Genomic DNA, 22,649 nt, shown 5'->3' on the forward strand with positions numbered 1-22,649 from the left:
ATTTATTTAACTGCTGCAGCTCTTCTTTGTAAAACTGATAAAATATAATCAGCTTTATGAGGAAACATCCAAAACAGAAACTGGCTGTGAAATAAAAAATCAGCATAGCAAAGATTTTGGCTGACAGTGACAAAAAAAAAAAAACACCCACATTTTGATTATAGCTGTTGACAAAATTGCCTGAATGTGTCGCTTCAGAATGTCGCGCTTGAAGATGATCCAAGAAGAAGCATTTCAGATCAGGACAGATTAAAAACACGGAGCCAGCTGCCGGGACGTTTTGTCTTCGCTCAGCAGTTGGACTCTGCTGCTGCAGAGAAGTGGTCAGCTCAGCTTTTTCTAGCTTGTGTGTTATCAGATCCCAAAAAACGCAATCAAAAGAAAGGTGCAGTGTGTGTGGGAGTACAGCAAAATCATTCAGAAAAAACAGAAATGAAATGGATTTTAGGTTCAACTAAGGTCTATTTTCATTACAGATGACCCTGCTGATTATTTTTCTAGATTAATTGATTAATTGTTTGGTTATAACAAACAATTACAATTACAGAAAATTGTGGGAAAATACCCATAACATTTTCCTGAAGACTTCAAATTGCTTGTTTTGTATGACCAACAGTCTAAAATCTAAAGTTATTCCGTTAACTATCACATGAGACAAAGTAAAAGCAGCAAATCTTCATATTTGAGAAGCTGCAACCGGATCATTTATCATTTATGCTTGAAAAAGTCTGTTAGAGCACAATGTGCTTTGAGCTAAGTGCTAACATCATATGCTGACATGATGATATTTAACAGGTTGCATGCTACGACTTGCTAATTAGCACCAAACACAAAATATAGCCGAGGCTGATGTGAATCTCATTTGTTTTGCAGGAATTTGATCATAAACCGAAGTGTTGGACAAATAAAAATTTTGACCTGGAAAGTATATATATGGAAAGTTTAGGGAGCACTGAAGTTGAAGTGGCTGAAATCAATATTTTTTATATTAACACTGCATCAAATGACAGTGTGTAATGTCAGAGGTATCGCTCTTAGTGAACCTCAGAGAATTATCAGTGACTCTGCAGCTTTACAGAGCTTTATAGCGAGTTTCAGCTCATTGTTTAGCGGTCCAACTGCAACAGAGAAAAACCTCTAAAAACCCCTCTGTACCTTACCTCAGGATATTTCCCTCAGGAGTTGGTGGAGACCAAAAACAGAGCTAAAAGAGAGTGAATATTGAGCTTAAATTCAGGGGGAGCTCGGAGTAGAGCTGCTACTCCTTTGCATCGAAAGGAGCCAGCTGAAGTGGTTTGGGCACCTGGTTAGGATGCCTCCTGGACGCCTCCCTCCTCATGCAAGTCCTACTGGTAGGAAACCCCAGGGCAGACCCAGAACACACTGGAGGGACTGCATATCTCTTCTGGTCTGGGAACGCCTTGGGATCCTCCAGGAGGAGCTGGAGGGTGTTGCTGGGGTGAAGGATCTGGATGGAATAGACTTAAATTCACCAGGTGGACAGAAACACATGTCCAAATGAATGATGCTTTGTGGATGCTGGATGTGGATCAACTTAAAAGGTAATCATGTGTCAGTGTTGTGTACCCAAATAGCCAAAATGAGTTAATGCAGGTTTGATAGAATTTATCCTTTAGGGACTTTGAATATCTGTAGCAAATTTCATGACAATCCATCCAAAAGTTGTCAAGATATTTCAGTCTGGACCACAAACATCAACCTCATGGTGATGCTGGAGGAAAAGTCAGTGGATCAACAGAGTCAGTAGGATTCATCCTCAAGGGATCATGAATTTAAATTTCATGGCAATCCATCCAGAAGTTGAAGAGATATTTCAGTCTGCGGTGGACCGACTGACGTTGCCATAATAATTACAGAAAAGATTAGATTAATTGTCTGTTGATAAACTAATCAATTAATAATTTCAGCTCTGAACTGAATGGCTTTAGTGAAAGTTTATCATCTCCCAGACTCACACAGCATCCATCATCCCTCCTGTCTGCTGCATCAGCACCGTGTTTTGATGCAACATCAGCCACGTCTCTTTCCATCCGCTCACTCACAACAGGAAACATCTGAGCGGCAGACAGCTGTCTGTCATTCTTCTTTTCAGCCTGTGAGTGCCGAAGCCTTTCATCCTCTCAGACTCAGTTTGATTGTGGATCCTTGTTAAAAAACATGTTTTTGTTCTTGTGTTTAAGAGCAGAGACAGAGAGACGATCCTCTATGCATGCACAGAAGCAAAGACGCTTCTGTTTTATAAAATTTCAGCTCAAACGAGTGTGCTTTTCTATCCCTGTGCCTCCGTGATCCCCTGAAGCTGTGTGAGAGAGATTAGCAAAACTCATCTACTTCACAGAGTTTTGTTTTACCCACAAGCCCCAGGGTGGGAGATTACTTGTGAAATTAAACTTCTTTCTCTTACTTTTTTTTTTTTTTAAAGTTTCATTGATTCCCCCTGACAACTATGCCTTTGATGTCAGTGTTCACTTATAACAGTTTGCTATCTTTAACCCAAATCCAGTTTCTCTTATCACCATCTTTCTCTCTCTCTGGTTTTCTCTGTGTCTCTTCATTCCCACGTCATTTTTCTAGAGCTGCAACGATTAGTCGATTAACCGAATGACAGAAAATTAATCTGCAGCTATTTTGATAATCGAATAATCGTTTAAGTGATTCTTCAGGCAAAAAATCCAAATATTAGCTGGTTCAAGGCTTTCAATTTGAGAATTTGTTGCCCTGTTTCACTGTTAATTCCATTTTGGGGTTTTGGACCACATGGTTTGACAAAATAAGACATTTAAGAACGTCACCTTGGACTCCAGCCGACTCCAGCATGTTGTGTTGAGCTCTTTTCACCATTTTCTTATGTTTTATTGACTGAATGTTAAAATAATGTGCAGATTAATGTAAATAATTGTTGCAGCCCTATAATTTTCCATGTTCTGTGTATTCCGGTCGCTGTGGATGGACTAGTGCGTTATAGAAGTAATATCTGCGACACATACATGCAGGAGTGCTTGCTTGCTTCTGCCAGAGTCTTTGTCTCTCTTCCTTTTTCTTTCTTTTGCTTCCACACAGCCCATATGCAATCATGGATGAGAGTTGGCATCACTCTGATTTCTGCAAACGCCTGGTTGTCATGGCAACACAGCGGCTCCTCTCAGTGTGAGTATATCTCCCATCCTTGACTGTTTGTGTATACACACTCCAGAACAAAAGGCAGTAGGAAAAAAAGAAAAAAAAAATCATGGAAGAGGACAAGAATCAGTAAAAAGAAAAAAATAAATCTCAACAAATTAAAATCGCTGCGGGCTCTGTGCTCTCTGCTGTCATGGTGGATTTCTGCAAAAAACGGAAGAGCTTTGAAGATAAAACAAGCACTCACACACTCACACACACACACACTCGGAGGTTTTGTCATATGTATTGTGTGCGTGCATGTGTTAAAGTTCTTCCCAGAAGCACTTCCTCAAATCCCATTACACCCCTCCCCAGCTTGTCCTCGTCCAACCCCCCCCCCCCCCCCCCCCCCCCCCCAAACAATCGAGAGGATCCAATCCCCACAGCTGAGACAGTTGGTATGGAAACGGATCAGTAAAGCTCCAAATCTCTCTTTTAACGACTCATTACCGGTTGTTGCCGCCCATTAATGTCACTGCTTCCACTCTAGGCAGCGAGAAACACCATCACTAACCCAGATCGCTGCAGGGATGAGGAGGAATGTGTGGACGGGTTGGTGAGCACAGTGGTAATCATCCTGTTAGCTTGCCCTCTCTCCTGTAATATTTCAATTTCCTTCCTTAGTTTATCTGACTTCCTTTCACTTCTGTATTGTTGCAGACGCATTACGCTTGAAGATGCTTTGACTGCCACAGAGAAAATATGATTTTGCATTTGAGATACACGTGTAATCATTTTTCAATAACAGTAAGGCTATAGCAGCACATGGGGTCCTGTTCTTCTCGTCTTTTTGGCATTTAACAGCCCTTGTAATCTGAAATGAAAAAAAAGGCAATACAGCATCAATAAAAGCAAAAAAAAAATGCCACGGGTGACAAGTGTAGATAGGAGAAAACACAAGCAGCGTGTTGATTCTGCGGGGGGAAAAAAAAAGATCACAGTTATTTTATCGCTCTGAGAAGCCGAGTACCCGCAGAGAGTTTTTGCTTCCTGCTCTGCCCTTTCTCTCATCTCGCTGACAGACACACAAAAAAAAAAAAAACACAGACGGAGGAATCAGGATGGTGGAGGACAGACAGGGAAGACGCTGAGGGTGGAGCGCAAAAAAAGGAGAGAGCACAAACTCAAGGATGGTGGTTCTCAAAGTGGGGTCTGCGGACCAGCAAAAAGGGGAAAAGGAGAATCATTTATTTTCACTATAATTCCATCCATAAGTAACACAATGACAGAATGTATGACTATTGTGGTCATGGCTTTCATACAGTTTCTGTAATAAAACATCCAAAAGCAAAATTCTTATCAAATGGGAGTCCGTGGTCTAATTTGTGTCAGTCTAGGGGTCCTTAATGTGAAAAAGTTACTGATCTAGGAGGTGAAATGTCTGAAGCTAAGAGGCCTTCTAATGTTACAGCTTCTAGTCCCCCGACCCGGCTGGAATAATCTGGCCTGAGGGGTTGATGAGGAAGTGAGACGTAACAGTGACTTCTGTCCCAACACCTACGAGAAGCAGTGAAAGCTCCGGCCGACGACTACTCAGACAATCTGTTTGTAAGAATATGGTCTGACTCAGTTCCTGGGTTGAAGTGACACATAGTAATCTACAGTTGGACTCTTCATCCTGGGTAGTGATGATGAATGATGAATAAACTGGTGCAAAAATAAAGTCAGATAGTGGAAAACCTCCAGTATCTTCCTTCAGGTTTCCCACATAAAAATGTCTCGGTTTAATATCTGCAGCTGAACTATTTAACACGACTTCCACAGCCTTGCTAGCATCTCTGAGTTGCTAACATCACAATGCTAACCTGCGGATATTTAGCAGATATAAATGTTTACAATGTTCACCATCTTAGTGTAGCAGCTGAGGATGGAGATCAACACAATCAGTAGGATTCATTTTAATGGGAACATGAATGTCTGTACCGAATTTTGTGTCAATGCATCAATTAGATTTCAAGATATTTCACTGAATAAGTGAAGATTTTGACTTACTGCTGGCACTAAAGGGAAAGTCAGAGGATCACTAAAGTCATTAGGATTCGTCCTCCGGGGATCATGAATGGCTGTATAAAATTTAATGGCAATCTGTCCAATAGTTGTTGAGATATTTCAGTCTGAACCAAAAACAGACTAAAAAGTCATGAGAATGAGAAATCAAAATGAATGTCCTCCTTTAGCACATTTCAGGTGGAAAAGAAACATGCAGGGAACATGAATGTCTGCTAATTAATCTAATACTTGTCAAGTTTTGCTCAACCGTCAACCTGAAGTCACCAGAGTCAGCAGGATTCATCCTCTGGGGATCATAATTGTACAAACTTTCATGCCAATCCATTCAATAGTTGTTGAGATGTTTCACTCTGAAGCAAAATGATGGACCAACCAACTGACACTGCCGTGACCTAAACAATCATTAAAATAGTTGTCAGTTATTTATGTTGATTCACTGATTCATTAACTAATCTGGTCTGGGGGTGTTCATGGTTTGAGCTAGGCCACCTCCAGTTCCAGTTATAGAAATCGTAAAGCTTAAGCATACAATGATGTTTTAGACGACATCGTGCTTCAACTTGTGTAGGAACAGTTCGACCCTTTTACTGTTTCAACATGACAGTGGGTGAAATGATTTTCCCAGTTTAGTGTGAATGAACTTTACTGGCCTCAACAGCTTTCCAACAACATCGGTGTCCATCCTCACCGATGTTCTTGTGGCTGAATGGGAGAAAATTCCTGCAGACAGGTTCCAAAATATTGTGGAAAGCCTTTTTAATATATATATACAGAACCAGTCAAACATCTGGACACACCTCCCCATTCTCTTGAATGAGAGTGTGTCTACTGTACACACATAAAACTGTTAAAAATCCTATATATAGATATAATCCTATATCCTATATTACAATTATTTATTGTGATCCTGTGTGTATTTAATTTAATTTAAAAAATCATGAGCATTATGAAAAATATCATTCAGTAATACGTCAAAGTCCCTCTGAGGAACAAGCGTCTCTAACTTCCAGCTGTGCTGCGGTTCATTCCAGTAGTGAGGTGTATAGTACCTGAAACCAGTTCCCTCCCAGTTCAGAGTTTGTATGAGGAACTTTTAAAGCCAACCTGCTCTGTGATCTGCTGTCATGGTTATTAGCTCTGAGATCAACTAAGAGTGTAGAAGAGTAGAGAGTAAATAGCACAGCCTTATAAATGAAGATCCCTAAACTACTTTAAATAGTTCAAGTAAAGAGTCTACAGGTCTACAGTAGCCTGTGTGAAACAAATTAGTCGTATAAATCACATACCACAGATTCAAAAAAACCCTACAAGGGACAAAACTACAGTAAAATTACAGAGATTACTACAGATTACAGTGTAATATTCATGATGCACAAACTGTTCCTGGTGCACAAAGAAAGATGTTCTGTTAATGTTTGGTTCAAACTTAAATTAAGGACATATCGTCTGATGAAAAACAACAACAGTGTGCAGCCTTAAGTGATGCAGAATATATCCAAAAGTCTGAAGATCTCTGTGAAACAGAAACACAGAAACAGGCAGGTTTACTGATCTCCCTGAAGACAAAACACTGTTTGTTATGTGATTTAAGTCAGACTGAAGACAAAGTCCATTTTATGTTTTATTGCTCATTATATAACGATTTAAATTCTGCACTATTTAGTAAAATATCCTTAATTTCTGGTGAGTTTTCAGGAGCTTCAAGAAGGATTTTAAGAACCTTTTGTGTGGCTGATTTTATTTCTAGAGCTTTTGGTACAGATGACAAAGTTGTTTGTTTGCAATGTAATGTTTTGTTCTTGTCTATGTTTGACAAATATTTCACCACTGCAACTGTATTTTGGTGCTTTAAGTCCATTTGGGCTGAGCATGTATGTGCATGACACACTAACACATTATAAAAAAAATTAAAAGAAAGAAAGAAAGAAAGAACCTTACAACACACTTTTTTTTACAAAAGGGAAAATTAAAGTATCAGCAGTAAGTAGTAGAAGGACAAAGAGAAGGTGAAGAAGTTGATGCTGTACTCATCATCATCATCTTCTGGATGCAGAGCAGCTCATCATTTATCATCAGCTGGCAGGATATTTCTCAGAGAAAAATGTTTTCATGTGTCTGTATCAGATAAAATGAAAATGAAATCTGACTCTGCAGCTGATCAAATACTTGATTTTATCTGTAGTGTGGATCAACACTCTGTTATATATTAATTTATCTGATCATTTTCATTTCTTTGAATGAAACTAATTTAGAAAAATCATGAAAAATGTGTTAATTTCATGTCAGTTCCTTCTTTCTAATGTGTTCAAATGAATAATCTACTGTAAAGCAGCGTGTGTTTGTGTAACTTGTCTTCTTCGTTTGGATAAAAGACTCTTTTATGTTGGATCCGTTGTGCTAAAAAAGGGGATTCAGAGCAAATTATGAGACTATACTGCCACCAGCTGATGGAGCATCATGTCTGCAGCTTACAAGTCTTTTCCATTTAAATCCTCCTTTGAAAAATGAAATGGTACTATGTAGCTTAAACAGTTGAGTATATCCAGTTTTCTAAGATATATTTATATATATATGTATTTGTATTTATGTGAGTGGTTGTAAAGATAAAATTAACTTCATCTCGGTTTGTTTTGGATGATTCTGACACATGCATATCACCATAAATAGTACAAGTGGTGATAAATGTCTCGGCTTCTGAGGAACGTCTCATTGTCAGCAGATTTCAGTGATTTCAGAAAAAAAAAAATGTGTGAGAGCAGCTCTTCCTCCGCCTCTGTCGATGCCCTCTGAGGCCCAGAAACCTCCACTCACAGTGGAAACTCTCCCACTCTGAGAGATGACTCAGCCGCTGGTGTCCTACAGCCTCTCAGTCTGAGTCAACTACTTTCGGAGAAAACAAGAGGAAATTAGGAAGTGATATTTTTTTCTGGAAGAGCTTTGTGTCTTTGTGTTTGCTGCTTGTTATTAAAGGTTCACACAGTCAGGTGTCCATATGAACACTGAAAGAGGTTTTCCTCGCTGTAATCATTCCTCCTGTTCATACTGGCTGTTAAAAGATCCCCTTTAAATGCACTTTCAATGTAAGTGATCCAGAGTTAGTCATATTAAGTAGATATCTGCCACATTTTTTAGCATCAAAGTCCCTCTTTGTGTCTCCCTGTTGTGCTGTGAGGGATGTATAGTAACAAAAAGAGGGACTTTGGCACTAAAAAGACTGAAATGTTGAAAGATTTCTACTTGATTTGACTCATTTGGACAAATGAAGCTTCATATTAGCTTCAGATAAACTTTTAAATACATGTTTGCACAGAAGGAGAACAGTGGATTTTGCCATCACTTACATTGTAAGTGCGTTATGAGGGGATCTTCTATCGACCAGTATGACCAGGAGGAATGATTATGGCAAGAAAAACATGTTTCAATGTTCATTTGGGCTCCTGACTGTTGTTTTAAGACAGACTTGAATAACTGTGAACCCGTCCTTTAAAGGATCAGCTACAGCAGAGGCCCTCTAATGTGACAAACACATGTCCGCTCTCTCTCTATTTCCTTGGACAGTAATGACCTTCTGTCTCCCAGTCAGCAGCTCGACTGTTTAACTGCCACCGCCTCCAGACGTCCTGACGGCGAGAACAAAAGCAGCTCTGTGAGATTACAAATCTGTAAAATATGTGTCGTCTCTGAAATAGTATTTTTATTAAGAATATAAAAAAATGTTAAATAACACAAAACTGAAGCAGCTTGTACTGTCATCTTCTAAACAGTCATGGCTTCCAAAGTTACAATATTTGATGTATTTTGATGTAATGCTTCATATTTCATCATACAATTTATCATACAATTCATATGTAAAATTATCATGTAGATTTTCCAGAGTAGATAAACAAAGTGGAGTGAAACGTACAATATTTCTCCCTGAAATGTAGAGAACAAGTGTAAAATTGCACCAAATACCAATGTTACTCTGAGTACTAGTACTGTTTCACCTACAAAATGTTTTACCAGCTTCTTATCTATAATATAAATACCCAGAAGAAGAAAAGATTTGTATATTGGAAGCTTGTTGTCTCATGATGACAGGCAGCAGCTGTTCTTATCAATATAAATATTAAAGAAAACAGAACAAATTCAGTGTCTGTACAGTTTACTACTATTGCATTTGAAAGACTTTATTATTATCTTTTCTATCATTAACATTTTGAAACCATCAGCTCATTAATATTCTGTAAATATCATCATAATATTCATGTGGTGGTGAAATTATCTGCAGCGCCTCCTGGTGGTCACTTAAGAGTTTGTGCGCTGCGGTTTCAAAGGGAGGAACCAGTGAGCAGGAGCAGGTGTGGTGAGGAGGAGGTGCTCAAACTGTCAGAGAGAGGAAACCACACCGGAAACTGCGTAAACTGACCTTCAACATAAAAGCCAAAGAAAGCAGAATGACCGTAAACACTGAGATCATGTTAAAATATATGTTAATTACAGACTGTAAAGGTTATTTGACTTAGACTTATTTTAAACTTCTTTTTAAATTTTTATTATCTCGTTGTTTGTTTTATGTGTCATCTTTGCATTATTACCTGTTTACTTTATTGATAAAGATCCCATATTGATTGTGCTTTGTCTTGATTGTCACTTTTATGTTGTTTTTAACTCAGTGGTTCTCAAACTTTCTCACATCAAGGACCCTAAACTGACACAAAGACCACCGACCCCCATCTGATAAGAACTTTGCTTTTAGATGTTTTATTACAGAAAGTGCATGAAACCCATGATCAAAACAGTCATACAGTCATTGTTTTACTCATGGATGGAAATATAGTGAAAATAAATGAATTCCCTTTTTGATGGAGACACCTGGAACCTCCTTAAGGACCCCTGGGGGTCCCTGGACCCCACTTTGAGAACCACTGTTTTAAAGTATTGTATAAAGCACGTTGAAAAGTGCTACCACACTATATTATATATATGATATCATTATAGTATATATAATATGTTAATATTCAAAAACATAAAAATGCTGAGAAACAGATATTTTGATTTGATTGATTGATTGATTTAATTTGAATGGCTTGTATATATGCATGCATCACAATTTGAATTGTAAATATATAATTTAACATATAAATATAATTTGTATGGGTTTCTGATGTGGTACAATATGTAAAATATTGGGCTGGATGTGAATCCATCACGTTGATTTTCAAGCCTCTGCATTTAAATGCGAGATTTTCCTCCATTTATTCATAATTATCTCTAATTACATTATCTTCAGTTAATGAGCTGCTCACCAACACGGCTTTTATTCAGAAATGTCAAACCGGAACCCTGCTACTAACGTATATGAGCTTCATCATCATCATCAATGAGTTCAGATGTCTGTCCGGTCCCCGGTGATGAAGCTCACACCGCCCGGCGCCGGCTGCTCCAGGCGGGCAGACTGAACCCGTCTCCGCACCCGGACTCTGTCATGTAACGGTACCGGAGGATCTTCACGCCGCGCGGCTCCTTCTAGACCCCAAACATGCTGACAGACATGATCGTGGAGGAAGAATTTGAGATCAAGGAGGAGGAACCGTGGTACGACAAGCAAGACCTTGAGCATGGTAACGTTTCCTTTCCAGTCTTTGTCCCTGCAGCCTGACAGATATCGATCCTTTTATAGTCAAATAACAATCAGAAACATTACAGCTGCGGGTTTAATTAACGCATCATATTAAACACACACACTGAGCCCTGCAGGTGCACAGCAGGTTACATTTATAGGAATTTCTATCAGGGTTTGTGAACACATGATATGTATTGTTTCTCTAGTCAGGATGTTCTATAAGCTGGTTTAGTAATAAAAAAAAATGAAGCACCTTAGAAAGAAAGGAGTCAGCAGGACTCACATATGCGGCAAAGCGGGAAAAAAAATGAAGTGGCTTTGATATCATTCACACCTCCATGCTTTATTGCATATCTTCGGATGGGTTTGTCTGTGCACTAGTCCCTTATAATTGTTCATATTTGCGTCACTGTTGTGTCATTTTTTACCAATTATTAGTGATTTTTAAATACTAATCTTTAGAGGGCTGCCTGGAAGACTAAATAATAAGAGGCTAGTTTAGATAGATAGATAGATAGATAGATAGATAGATAGATAGATAGATAGATAGATAGAGTACTGATGGAGGGAATACTTTATTAATCCCAAATGGAAATTAAAGTGTTACAGAAGCTGCTTGACATAAATCAAAATACAAAAACAATGAGGTAGGTAAGAGAAACAAAGCCAATTAAACACTAAATTATATACAGTAGCTAAATAGATTAACTCAGTAAATTCAATAACTAAACTATATATGTAATCATAACTATAATATACTATTTTTATTAAAAAATAGTGTAAATTAATAGGTTCTTCAGATATGACCAGAAGTCCTTACTTACTAAAATGTGTGTTTCTGCTCTGATTTGATCTCATGTCTGTTTGCACAAATTTGAAAAAGTGGGTTACTGGATTCTTGCCAACAACTGCAAAACCGCACAAAGCTGCTTGTACTGAAAGGTCGATGTGTCTCAGTGAGACTAAACCATGAAGGCTGTAGCAGTTGTGGTTCCTCACTCCGTCTCTCCCGCAGACCTGCAGTTGGCAGCCGAGCTCGGGAAGACTCTCCTGGAGAGGAACCGGGAGCTGGAGCAGGGCCTGCAGCAGATGTACTCCAACAACCAGGAACAACTGCAAGAGATCGAGGTAAAGAGCCTGGACGTGATCTAAACTGACTTCTTGTGTCTTTTTAAGCTAAAATTCACTGATACCATGAATAGAGTGGTTTGGTCGAACTGACATCCTATTAAATGCGGTTTTAAATTGTACAATCACATGTTTATTTAGCCTGTATAGTTGTTTTCTTTCTGTCCTCTTGTGTACAGACTTATAAGTCTGCGCGCATTAGTTTAAAATAGAAACTCAATATTTAGCTTGCAGCTTTTTTCGGATCTCTTGTCTACTTGTTTTAATTTCCCTGAGTAGTCGAGTCAGTCTGTGATGTCTGGCATTAAATCTGTCCCTCCGTGTCACTGCTGCCATACAGAATTAATCTCTTAAGACTTGTGCTGTAAGCGTGTGACGTCACAGGTCTGATTCCAGCTCATGACCTGTGATACAATTAATTAGCTGCTTCCCATCTCGTTTACTGTCACTCTTTACTGAATCCAGTAAAGAGTGACAATAAAAGACTGTACTTAAATACAGTTTAGAGGTATTTGTATTTGTACTTGAGTATTGATGATACTTTATACTTCCACTCCACTACATTTCAGAGGGAAATATTGTACTTCCTACTCCGACGGCTTTAGTTACTTTTCAGATAAAGATTTGACACAATGGATAATATAAAAAGCTTTTAAAATACAACACATTGTTAAAGATGAAACCAGTGGTTTCCAACCTTTTTGGCTTTTGACGTCTTACAAAAAAACATTTCACATGTCTATGAGTTGTTAACGGCTCCACCAAATAGTGATTTTTTTTCCCTCTAAACTTCTCACATGGTTTCATTTCAATAAGTGTTCAAATGATCCAATATTTCACCAAAAAGTCAAATATTAGAGAAAAAGTCCAAAAACTGAAAACAGATTTGTGTATCAGAACTTTGTTTTTTCTTCTTTTCTCTCCCATTAATCATCTCACAACCCCTCAGATTTATCTGGTGACCCTTTGGAGGGGCCCAACCCCTAGGTTGGGAACCACTGGACTAAACTAGCTAACTGTATATAAAGTAGTTGAAACTAGCTCCACCTCCAGCATTACAACAGTAACATGCTGCTCTAACACTGATGCTTCACTATTAATAATCTAATGATGTCTTATATAATAATATATCAGTCAGAGGGAAGAAACAAGTACTTTTACTGCAATACTTTCACTACATCAAGCTCATAATACTTCGGATCTGAGTACTTCTTCCACCACTGACTGGAATGAAGGCATTTGATGAAGCAGAAATGTTGTGAGAACGATCGTTGACATACATACATGTTATCATTGACTTTGGACTGTTTATGTTCAGTGTTGCTGTGCAGGATTCATTCTGTGGTTTGACATTGAACTGTTGAGCTGACAGCAGGTCTGTGGTCACTTTGAAGTTGATTCTCAGTGTGTTTTTTTGTTGTTTTTTCCTGTCTGTTGACTTTCAGCAGACAGGTTACATGACAAAAGGTTCAAAGTTTCCTGTCTGCAATGACTGATAAGATAACCTGTTCTTTAAGAAACTGTTACTTAAAGGAACCTCAGATGAAGCTTTAAGAGATCTTTGTGTTGATGAGAAGCAACAAAATCTACAGTAATGTTCAGATTTGTCTTTTTAGATTCCTTGCAAGTAGCAATTAGCAGCATAGCAGCTAAAACAGCTAATTTATAATGGCAACAAAAGGGGTTTGGTTCCCTTATGAGCACCATATTCATCAGTATAAACTGTTGAGTCTCCTGATATGTAAGTATATATAGCAAAAACATTACATTTAGCCGTTCAGATTAAAGCTACCCTGTGGAGTTTTCAACTTCAAGTAGCACTACAGAACACACAAACGCTCAAAGACACACATGAAAGTGCACACCGTTTCACGCTATTCTGCTGAACAAGTAGCGGTGGCAGTAATGCACAAAGACGTGTAGCAGTGAAGAAGATTGCTTGCAAGAAAACATGAAATCAAACTGTGCAGAATGTAGCTTTTGAGCTCTGGAGTTTGGATCAGACAAATCAAGACCCCAGAAGACGCCACCTGAACTCCACTTTAAATATTTTATGAGGAAGGATTCGGCATGTTTGTCAGACATGAAGGAAACACACAGTGTGTTTAGATGAGAAACACTGAATGGAAACATAACTTTGAAAGCTCATCAGGGCAGCTTTTTAATTAAGAATTGTCAGATTAGGACACTATTTCCCTTTGCTGTGGTAATGACATCTTTCAACTCACAATCATCATAGTGTGACGTATAATGTCAATTAAACATCTGGATGTCTCGTCTTCTTTTCTCCAGTACCTGACGAAGCAAGTGGACCTCCTCAGGCAGGTCAACGACCAGCATGCTAAGGTGTACGAGCAGCTGGACGTGTCGGCCAGAGAGCTGGAACAGAACAACCACAAACTGTCTCTGGACAACAGGACGGCCCAGCAGAAGATCCAGGGGTGAGACAGTGATCAGATTCCTCCAGTTTACCTGAAGATCTTAGTCATATTTAGGCTAAAATATCCCTCATTTTCTGTTCAGGCTGACAGAAACCGTGGAGCTGCTGCAGACGCAGGTGGAGGAGCTGCAACATCAGGTTGAAGACATGAAGTTGAGTCCTTCTCAGCCTCAGAAGCCTCCGCACAGAGAGATGTGGTCACCCCGCGGCACTCAGAGCGTGTCCTGCCTGAAAGAGCTGCAAAACAGGTGAGCATACTCTTAAATCTGAACTTGAAATCATTAGTTGCAGCCTGATATATTATGCACACCAGGCAGACAGGCAGACAGATAAAAGGCAAATTTGAAGACCAATATGGGGTCCAGATCAGATTGATGTATAAAATATTGCATGAAAAAACGTATTAAGAAGACGGACTGAAAAATGTTACGACTTCGTAGATTAATCAATTAGTCGTTCTGCAGAAAATTAAGCAACATTAATTTTGTGTTTAACAGAATTGTTTAATTTATCAAGCAAAAATGCTGATTGTTTGCTGGTTTTAGTTTCTCAGGTGTGAAGATTTGCTGCTTTCTCTGTTTTCTATCATTGCAAATTGAATATCTTTGTATTTTGGACTATAAGTCAAAGAAAACTAGCAATTTAAAGACCTCACCTTCAGCTCTGGAACTTAGATTTTGTAAACTATTAGACGATTAAGTGATGAATTGTAGAAATAATCAGCAGATTAATAAATAATGAGAGTAATGGTTTGTTGCAGCCTCGCAAGAGTTTGTATCAACACCACCTATGTTTCCTAATACTTGCTAATTAATACACAGACACTTGTTAACAACCACATCAACATCACTGATCATGTTTCATGCTGATTATGGCGGGAAATTATCAGTTCAAGTTGCTTGTGTTGCTGGATTCAGCCAACGAGAATCATCTCTGGACAAAAATGTCTTTACACCTCCTGAGATTTTTGTACTGTAACACTTTCCTTGACTTGGTTTTAAAAAAAACCCATCATGATTGCTTTGTCACAGATCCAGAAGCTCTTTGTAAGACGTGTCTTCAAAAAGGGAAGCAGTAAATCCTCCGGGCATTAGCGCTGCCTCACTATGTGTGCTAATCCTACCTGCTGGCAGTTGGACAGATTTACCTCACAGCAGCCCTACTCTGACTGTTTCACGCAGAGTTAACTTCCTCTTGGCCTGTAGTGTGACAGGTTCATTTACCGCCTGAGTTTTGTCTGTGTGTGTGTGTGTGTGTGTGTGTGTGTGTGTGTGTGTGTGTGTGTGTGTGTGTGTGTGTGTGTGTGTGTGTGTGTGTGTGTGTGTGTGTGTGTGTAATCCTGTTCGGACTGCTCCCTCAAAACATCCAGGTCATGTGGATGGAAATCTTACTGATAAACACAGCAGATAAATGAGTGAGTGGTGAGGTTGGAGGGAAAGAGGTCAGAGTCTGAGCTGGAGGACTCAAATGTGTCTCAATATCTCCCCTGAAGCTGCTGATTGATTATTGCGCCGATTTCTAATCACCTCTGTTCTACTGATAAGTGCTGAGTTCTCTGCTTGGTGTTCTTTTCTCAGCCTTATCTCCTGTTTCTTGTTTTTACATAATCAATTTTAGTGTTTTGTCTGTTGTCGTTTGACTTATTCTGGTATAAAATCATACATACCCAACATACTTGCAAAAATATACACAATAATATGTATTGGCAAGAAATAAAATCTAAAATATTTGTTTAATTTATTTAAATCCTAAATGCTGATTGCTAGACAGTCACCAATAATAATAATAATAGTAATGAATAAAATAATAAAACATTATACTTTGCATCCACAGTGTGATGTGTTTGTACCTGGTTCATGACCTTCAGCACATGCCGTCGTCATCTCTCTCTCCGCTGTGCTTTATTTTTCCACCTCTCACTTTTTTTTCCCTAATTAAGCGGACACACGTCACAGATAAAATACTAAAGCCAGTTGTGAAAGAGATTACAAAATGTCAGCGTGCATGGTTAGATAAAAATGATTAAGGTTAGGTAATAGTTAGATAAAGTCCCTCTCCACTCCAAAGATTTGCTTTTTGTTACTTCACTTGGATGTTCAGAGTTTGTTTTAACATTCATGTGCTGAAGGGAGAAAGCTTCTCACCTTTGTAAAACTCACCTTAAACAGTTAAAAAGCATGATTTTGACATCACAACTACTTTGGAAGCAATTTGTAATTGTGTAAATGTAATTTTAAGAATTTTTAAATATGTAATTGAACTTTTTTTTGTGGAAAAACCACAAGGCACAAATAATTATCCCAAGCAGTCTTAAATCATCCACTCAGTGTCCGCTTACTCGTCAGCTCTTTAAACTTTGTCACATGGTTTTTCTCAACTGATAAAATTTCCTCAGTTTTCATAAAACTGAAGGTTTTCAAACTTCCCGTTATTCTGAGTATTTTGGACGACTTCCTGATCATGTTTGGTTAAATAGAAACTGTGTTGAAGTGTGAAAAGTATCATAAAAAGCTTTGGGAGGTACTGAAGAATAATTTGTTAGTATCATTAGTTCTGTCTGTACACCCATTGATATTTTATGTTGAATGATCAATTTAGGAATAGTTGGACATTTTGGAAACTACACTTATTTGCCAGGAAGCCACTGAAGAAGTCCAGCACATAACACCCTGTAAAACCAGTACTTGTTGTTTTTACACTTCAATTTTTGTTCGTATGAAACCAACAAGATATAACATGTTAATTAGTGAACTTTAGAGGAGCTGGTAGGCAGATTTTTCTTTTTTTTTTTAGATAGAGCCACGCTAGCTGTTCCCCGCGTGGCCAGTCTTTGAGCTAAGCTAAGCTAACTTCCAGTTGTCTGGAGCTTAATGGTTAGCATACAGATATCAGAATGGTTTTCCTAAAATGCTGAACTATTCCTTTAATAGACTAATTATAGTATAGTTGACAGTAGATTTTATTAGCACACGTTACTAGAACCAGAAAAAAAACTATAATAAAAGATATAGAAGAAGATAAATATATATGACTGTCTGTGACTCTGTGCAGGTATTCTGAATACGACCCAGATGAACCCTCAGACCCGGAGTCCTCCGACATGTCGTGGCGCGAGGAGGAGCAGGCGTCCCTGCGACAGTCCCTCCGCACCCTCCAGACCCAGTTTGCCAGCGAGCGCGCTCGGAGGGAGGAGGCGGAGCGAGAGGCGGAGCTGCTCGCCGGTGAGAACGCAGCGCTGGAGCAGCAGCTGGCGGGGATGAAGGCGTGTCAGGTATGTTTGACAAATATCTCTCACCTTGTGTTTGTTTGCAAAGCGCACACATACAAAAATATGACGAGTCAAGTGAGCAACATGTGAGTTTTACACTTGTTGAGTTTTTAAATTTGAAAGACTGTAAGGAAACTATCTGGTTATCCTGGTTTATTACAATTTGGGTATTATTTTTGTAGTTTTGTTCTTTGCTTCATGAAAACCTTTTTAAAATTACGAGGAAACTCAAATATGCAACGTGGTTTTAGTCCCAGTTTTCACCCAGCAGTTATAATACGGTCATATGTAAGGCTTTGATCTAAAAATAAATCCATCATCATTTCAAAGGAATGAAAAAGACTCTTACTGTCAGCTTATTGTCTTCTTAAATAAAGTAAATCAGCAGGAGCAGTGGAAGCACAAGGATGCTTCATCATCATCATCATCATGGCCAAATGAAACATGTCAGTTGCACTCAGAGTTCAGTTCGTCTTCTCTAAAGTCCCTTTTTCTGTTTGATTTCTCTTCAGGAACGAGTGTCTGAGCTGGAGCGTGAGGCCGAGGAGCTGCGTCAGCTCTGGAAATCAGAGTCCTCCACAAGATCCACCAGGTCCAACCTGCTGCACGGGCTGCTGTCTGACTCGATGCTCCTCAACCCGGAGGAGGAGAACGAAGGGGAGGCGGCAGCTAAAAGCCCCCGGGCCCTGAAGCGATGGGACAGCGAGCGTCTGATAAAGTTGACGCAGATACCCGACTCTCCCGACAGGATCTACGACCACGAGTGCTCCTGCGTGCGCCGAGCCGAGGTGGTGAAGTATCGCGGGATCTCCCTGCTCAACGAGGTGGATGCCCAGTACAGTGCCTTGCAGGTGAAGTACGATGAGCTGCTGCGCCGCTTCCACCTGGGGCTGCAGGAGGAGGAGGAGGAGCAGGACGGGCAGACCCACAAGTCCGTCCAGACCGCGTCCCTCGCCTCCGCTTGTCCAGCTCTAGCAGACATGGAGGACTTTGAGGATGACTTTCACCAGCCGGAGTACAAGGAACTTTTTAGGGAAATTTTCTCCCGCATTCAGAAAACCAAAGAGGACCTGATTGAAAACAGAGGGAGACCCTCAGCTGGTGGAGTGATGCCTATTTTGCATTAGTTACTTTTTAAAAAGAAAGAAAGAAAAACAGACCTGCTGCGAGATTAATCATCGTCTTCCAGTTACAGAGGAAACTTCGGAAAGACCTTCACAGCAGAGAAAGATGCTAACTTACTCTTAACTGTATGTTATTTGCCCAGAAATGGTAATTTGTTATGCAAAAAAAAAAAAAAGGGTTTGAGAGATACGAGTGATGCAGGAACAAGAAGGCCAAAACACCACCAGCTCACGTCTCAGATGCACAGAAACACCAGTGCCTAACGCCGCCGTCTCCACTGTACAATCACTCTACCTCACCGAAAACAAGCTCCTGAGGAATAATATCTGGGGAATAATCTAGTTTTCTTTTCTTAAGATGTATCTGTCACACTTTTATTTTACAGGGCTCGTAGTTTCCTATAATTTCTAAGAAAAAAACTGACATGTAAGTGTCATGTTGGGAAGGTTCCTGGAAAGGATGTAAATTGGTACCAGTTATATAGAAAATGGAGTTAAATAGGTACACTTTCTATTAAATAATTCCAATTAAATGCTTGAAAGACAGCAATTAACATTTTTTTTTTCCATTATTGATTCACCTGCTGATTATTTTAATTGTATAGTCTATAAAATGTCAGAGAATAGTGTAAAAAGTCCTTTTCCCAGAGCACAAGGTATTTGTACGATTAAGAAAACCAGCAAATGTTCACATTTGAGGAGCTGGAACACATGATTTGTGTGTATGCTTGTCTTAAATGGTTAATTCATTAATTATCTTGTAATCGCTGCTTAATTTTCTGTCGATCGACCAATCGTTGTAGCTGTAACTGCAACCTAAACCTAAATTCAATTATACAGTTGCATAACAATTTAATATATATGTAGAATAAAATGTCCTTATTTCAAGTAATTCATCTGGAAATCAACTAATGCTTATAAACTCAACTAATACGGTTGTTTTCTTTGTAATTTGTACCAAATTACACATCTCTTTCCAGGAAACTTTCTAGAAAATTATTAGAAAATAGGTCTGTTAGGTCTGTAAAATAAAGTGCTATCTGCTGTAACTGCTATTTGCTTTGTTTACTGAGCTCCTATGATCTAATGTGAACTCTTTAATTTTTTTTTTCCTTTCAACTATTTAAAAAAAAAAAGTTTTTTTGGGAATAGTTTTGCCTGCCTATAAGGGCGACCAATATAGCGTGTAATGGTATATTGGTGAGTAGCTGGTGATTCAAGGTGCTCAAAAATATTAGGATTATTGAAATTGTAACATCTCTCTATGAAATTATACTTGATTATTGTATGTTAGGTTAGGTGAATGTGAGTGAATGTTTATATTTAAGGGAAGTTCTGAGGTTTACCAAAATATTAACTCTCTCTATGTACTTGATCATGTAACGGCCTCCTGATATATTAGCCAGTTGTTTCATGAAGCCATGTATGATTGGAAGCTTTTTCCACAGCAGCAGTTCTGTGTTGCTTTTTGCTGCCTGATGTAATTCTTGTGTCCTTGTTAAGCTTAAAACTGTGCACATAGTTTGTAGATATCTATAAAAAAAAATCACATTGAAATGCACTTTAGTATTGCACAGGCATTATCAATGCTCCCCTGACACTTTATAATACTGTCATATGTAGTTAAAGTGTGATGTGCTACTGTTTCAATCTTCTAAATCTGAATAACCTGCTGAATGTATGTACGCTGAGTTTTTACCTGTTTCATGGTTGGACCTCTTGCTCTGAGCCATAAAACATGACGTAAGCTGAGATGGCAAGTTTGTGTCTTTTTATTTGCTTAGTCGCTGCATTGTGAAATGGTGATTGAACCATATTTATTGAGTAAGTGTCACAATTAAACCTGGACATCATAAATCTCTGATACACTTTGTGAGTTGTATAATGTGTTTTTTATCATGTGATGTTATAAAAAAAAAAAAAGCGCTTTGATGTCAGCCGTCCAGACACCCTGCTGGACTTTAAACAGACCCAACACGTCGATCGGACTAAAAAGAAATCATTAAAAAGGAAAAAAAAGAAGTTATTAACAATTAAAATCAGATCCTCATTGAGACCCGTGAGAAAATGCTTTTAATAAAATTATGTTTTCAGGTTGTCCGTCCATCCGTCCCATTCACATGACGCAATATCTCAGGAAAACCTTTAGGGGATTTCTTCAAGTTTGGCACAAAGGTCTACTTGGACTCAAGGACAAACTGATAAGATTTGATGGTCAAAGGTCACTGTGACGACAGTTGTACTAAACGAAGTAGTTCTTACATAGAGATTAGTTTTTACTAAGTATTTACACCTACAAACACCTACTGTTGCGTTAGCTAGCTGAATGAACCAACTGACAAAGCTTACGTTAGCTTGCTAATATCTGACCTGTTTAGATTGAAGAGTAAAAGGAGTAATATTGAACATAGTCGACATATCTGACCTGACACTTTAAAGTTCACAGAAAAAACACACTTAATCTCAAATTACAAAGCTTTACTCCAATAACATTAAACTAAATGACCAAATAACAACAGTTAGCTTAACATAATGCTAAATGGCATTCAGCCATCATTGATTTTATTGTTTAAACCTGTACTTTTACAGATCAAAATGGTCCATTAATAAGAATCTGATCAATTAACAAAATCAATTAAGCAGATTTTCTAGGTATCATATCTTATCAAGAACCAAGAGCACCACTTTAATGATGAAAAAAAAATCCAGAGTGACTTAAAGGACAAGTGTGTAGGATTTAGTATCATCTAGCAGTGAGATTACAACCAGCTGAATACCCCTGAAATATGTGAAAGGCCCTCTCTAGAGCTGATGTTTGGTTTGTCCAGTCTGGGCTACTGTAGCAACATGGCAGGCTTCATGGAAGATCTTCACCAATTATTTTTCCTAGGATGGCAAAGTCATGACTTGCCCTACTCTGCCTCTGATCGGCTAGTACTCATTGCCTTCGTTGGTCGGGTTAGTTAGGTTTAAATGTGAGGAGTGAGATTGGTTAAGATTAGGGTAAAGATATCAGGGTAAACAAATCAGGCAGTATAGGGCAGGTCATGACTTCACCACCCTAGGAATAAAAATATCATGACCAGCTCCCTATGTGGATATAAAGGGCTCATTATACACATAATTAAAACATTCTTAAGAATATTATTTTCCATTTCTGTCAAGTCTGTTGTGCTAGATGCCACTAAATTCTACACACTGGACCTTTAAATAAGATTTAAGTGTCACTGTTAATGGTATTTTAGTGTAAAATGCGGAAAAAAAATACGAGACAAGCTGACATTACAATATTTATTGAGCAAAGTAACAAACCAATGAAAAAAAAAATGCAAGTGTCATTATTGATTAAGCCTTTATTTACATTTCCACTCATAAAGGTCTTAAACATCTTGAAGTATTTCAACGAGAATCAAAGCATTACTGTCTTTGTAATGGCGTTTATGAACGGGTGGGAGTTTGTCCTGAATGCCTTGTGAGGCAGAGGCACTTTAGATGGAGGCTCAAGATAGCAGCACATGGCGATACACCAACGTATCCATAGCAACACCTCCCCCATCACCCACGATCCACCTATCGACTTTGAGTAATGAACGAGTCAGTTCCGGTTCCTTTCTTTCTTTCTTTCTTTCTTTTTCCTTTTACAATATAATGGATTAAATCCTGACAGATTTATGATAAAAATATGACAACTTTTCTCCAAATTGCATCTTTATTTGGCGATCGAAATCAAGTCACTCTAGTTTCTCTCTCAAAGAAAAACCCAATTGAAACTTTTTACATTCAACTGAGAAAAAACAAACCTCAACATCAAGCCATTTAATCCACTTCTTCTTAAATTTTATATTTCACTACACATTAGACTGAATAATACAGAAATGTGGGGAAAAAGCC

At 38.6% G+C, this 22,649-nt stretch overlaps 1 protein-coding gene and 1 long non-coding RNA gene across 2 annotated transcripts; one reads left to right on the plus strand and one right to left on the minus strand.

The window, feature by feature from the left end:
* Positions 1–1,032: 1,032 nt before the first annotated feature.
* LOC122971189 lies at positions 1,033–20,857 on the minus strand. The gene is made up of 3 exons (XR_006399424.1): positions 19,581–20,857; positions 2,467–2,471; positions 1,033–1,043 (listed from the first exon to the last, which is right to left on the minus strand). It is a non-coding gene; the product is annotated as an uncharacterized LOC122971189 (long non-coding RNA).
* On the plus strand, positions 10,567–20,294 carry LOC122971187 (cerebellar degeneration-related protein 2-like). Its single transcript, XM_044337720.1, has 6 exons — positions 10,567–10,796; positions 11,814–11,926; positions 14,219–14,367; positions 14,450–14,614; positions 17,418–17,637; positions 18,147–20,294. The coding sequence occupies exons 1-6, from the start codon at positions 10,715–10,717 to the stop codon at positions 18,759–18,761; spliced, it is 1,344 nt and encodes a 447-aa protein (XP_044193655.1). The 5' UTR covers positions 10,567–10,714; the 3' UTR covers positions 18,762–20,294.
* Positions 20,858–22,649: the final 1,792 nt, after the last annotated feature.

This window comes from Thunnus albacares, chromosome 20, assembly GCF_914725855.1.
Source record: "Thunnus albacares chromosome 20, fThuAlb1.1, whole genome shotgun sequence".
NCBI lineage: Eukaryota > Metazoa > Chordata > Actinopteri > Scombriformes > Scombridae > Thunnus > Thunnus albacares.

Excerpts from the sequence above, each read along its gene's own strand:
- LOC122971187 (XM_044337720.1), top strand. The coding sequence starts at position 10,715 with ATGCTGACAGACATGATCGTGGAGGAAGAATTTGAGATCAAGGAGGAG. Across the intron at positions 10,797-11,813 it reads CAAGCAAGACCTTGAGCATG|ACCTGCAGTTGGCAGCCGAG; the intron begins GTAACGTTTCCT and ends TCTCTCCCGCAG. Across the intron at positions 14,615-17,417 it reads CTGAAAGAGCTGCAAAACAG|GTATTCTGAATACGACCCAG; the intron begins GTGAGCATACTC and ends GACTCTGTGCAG.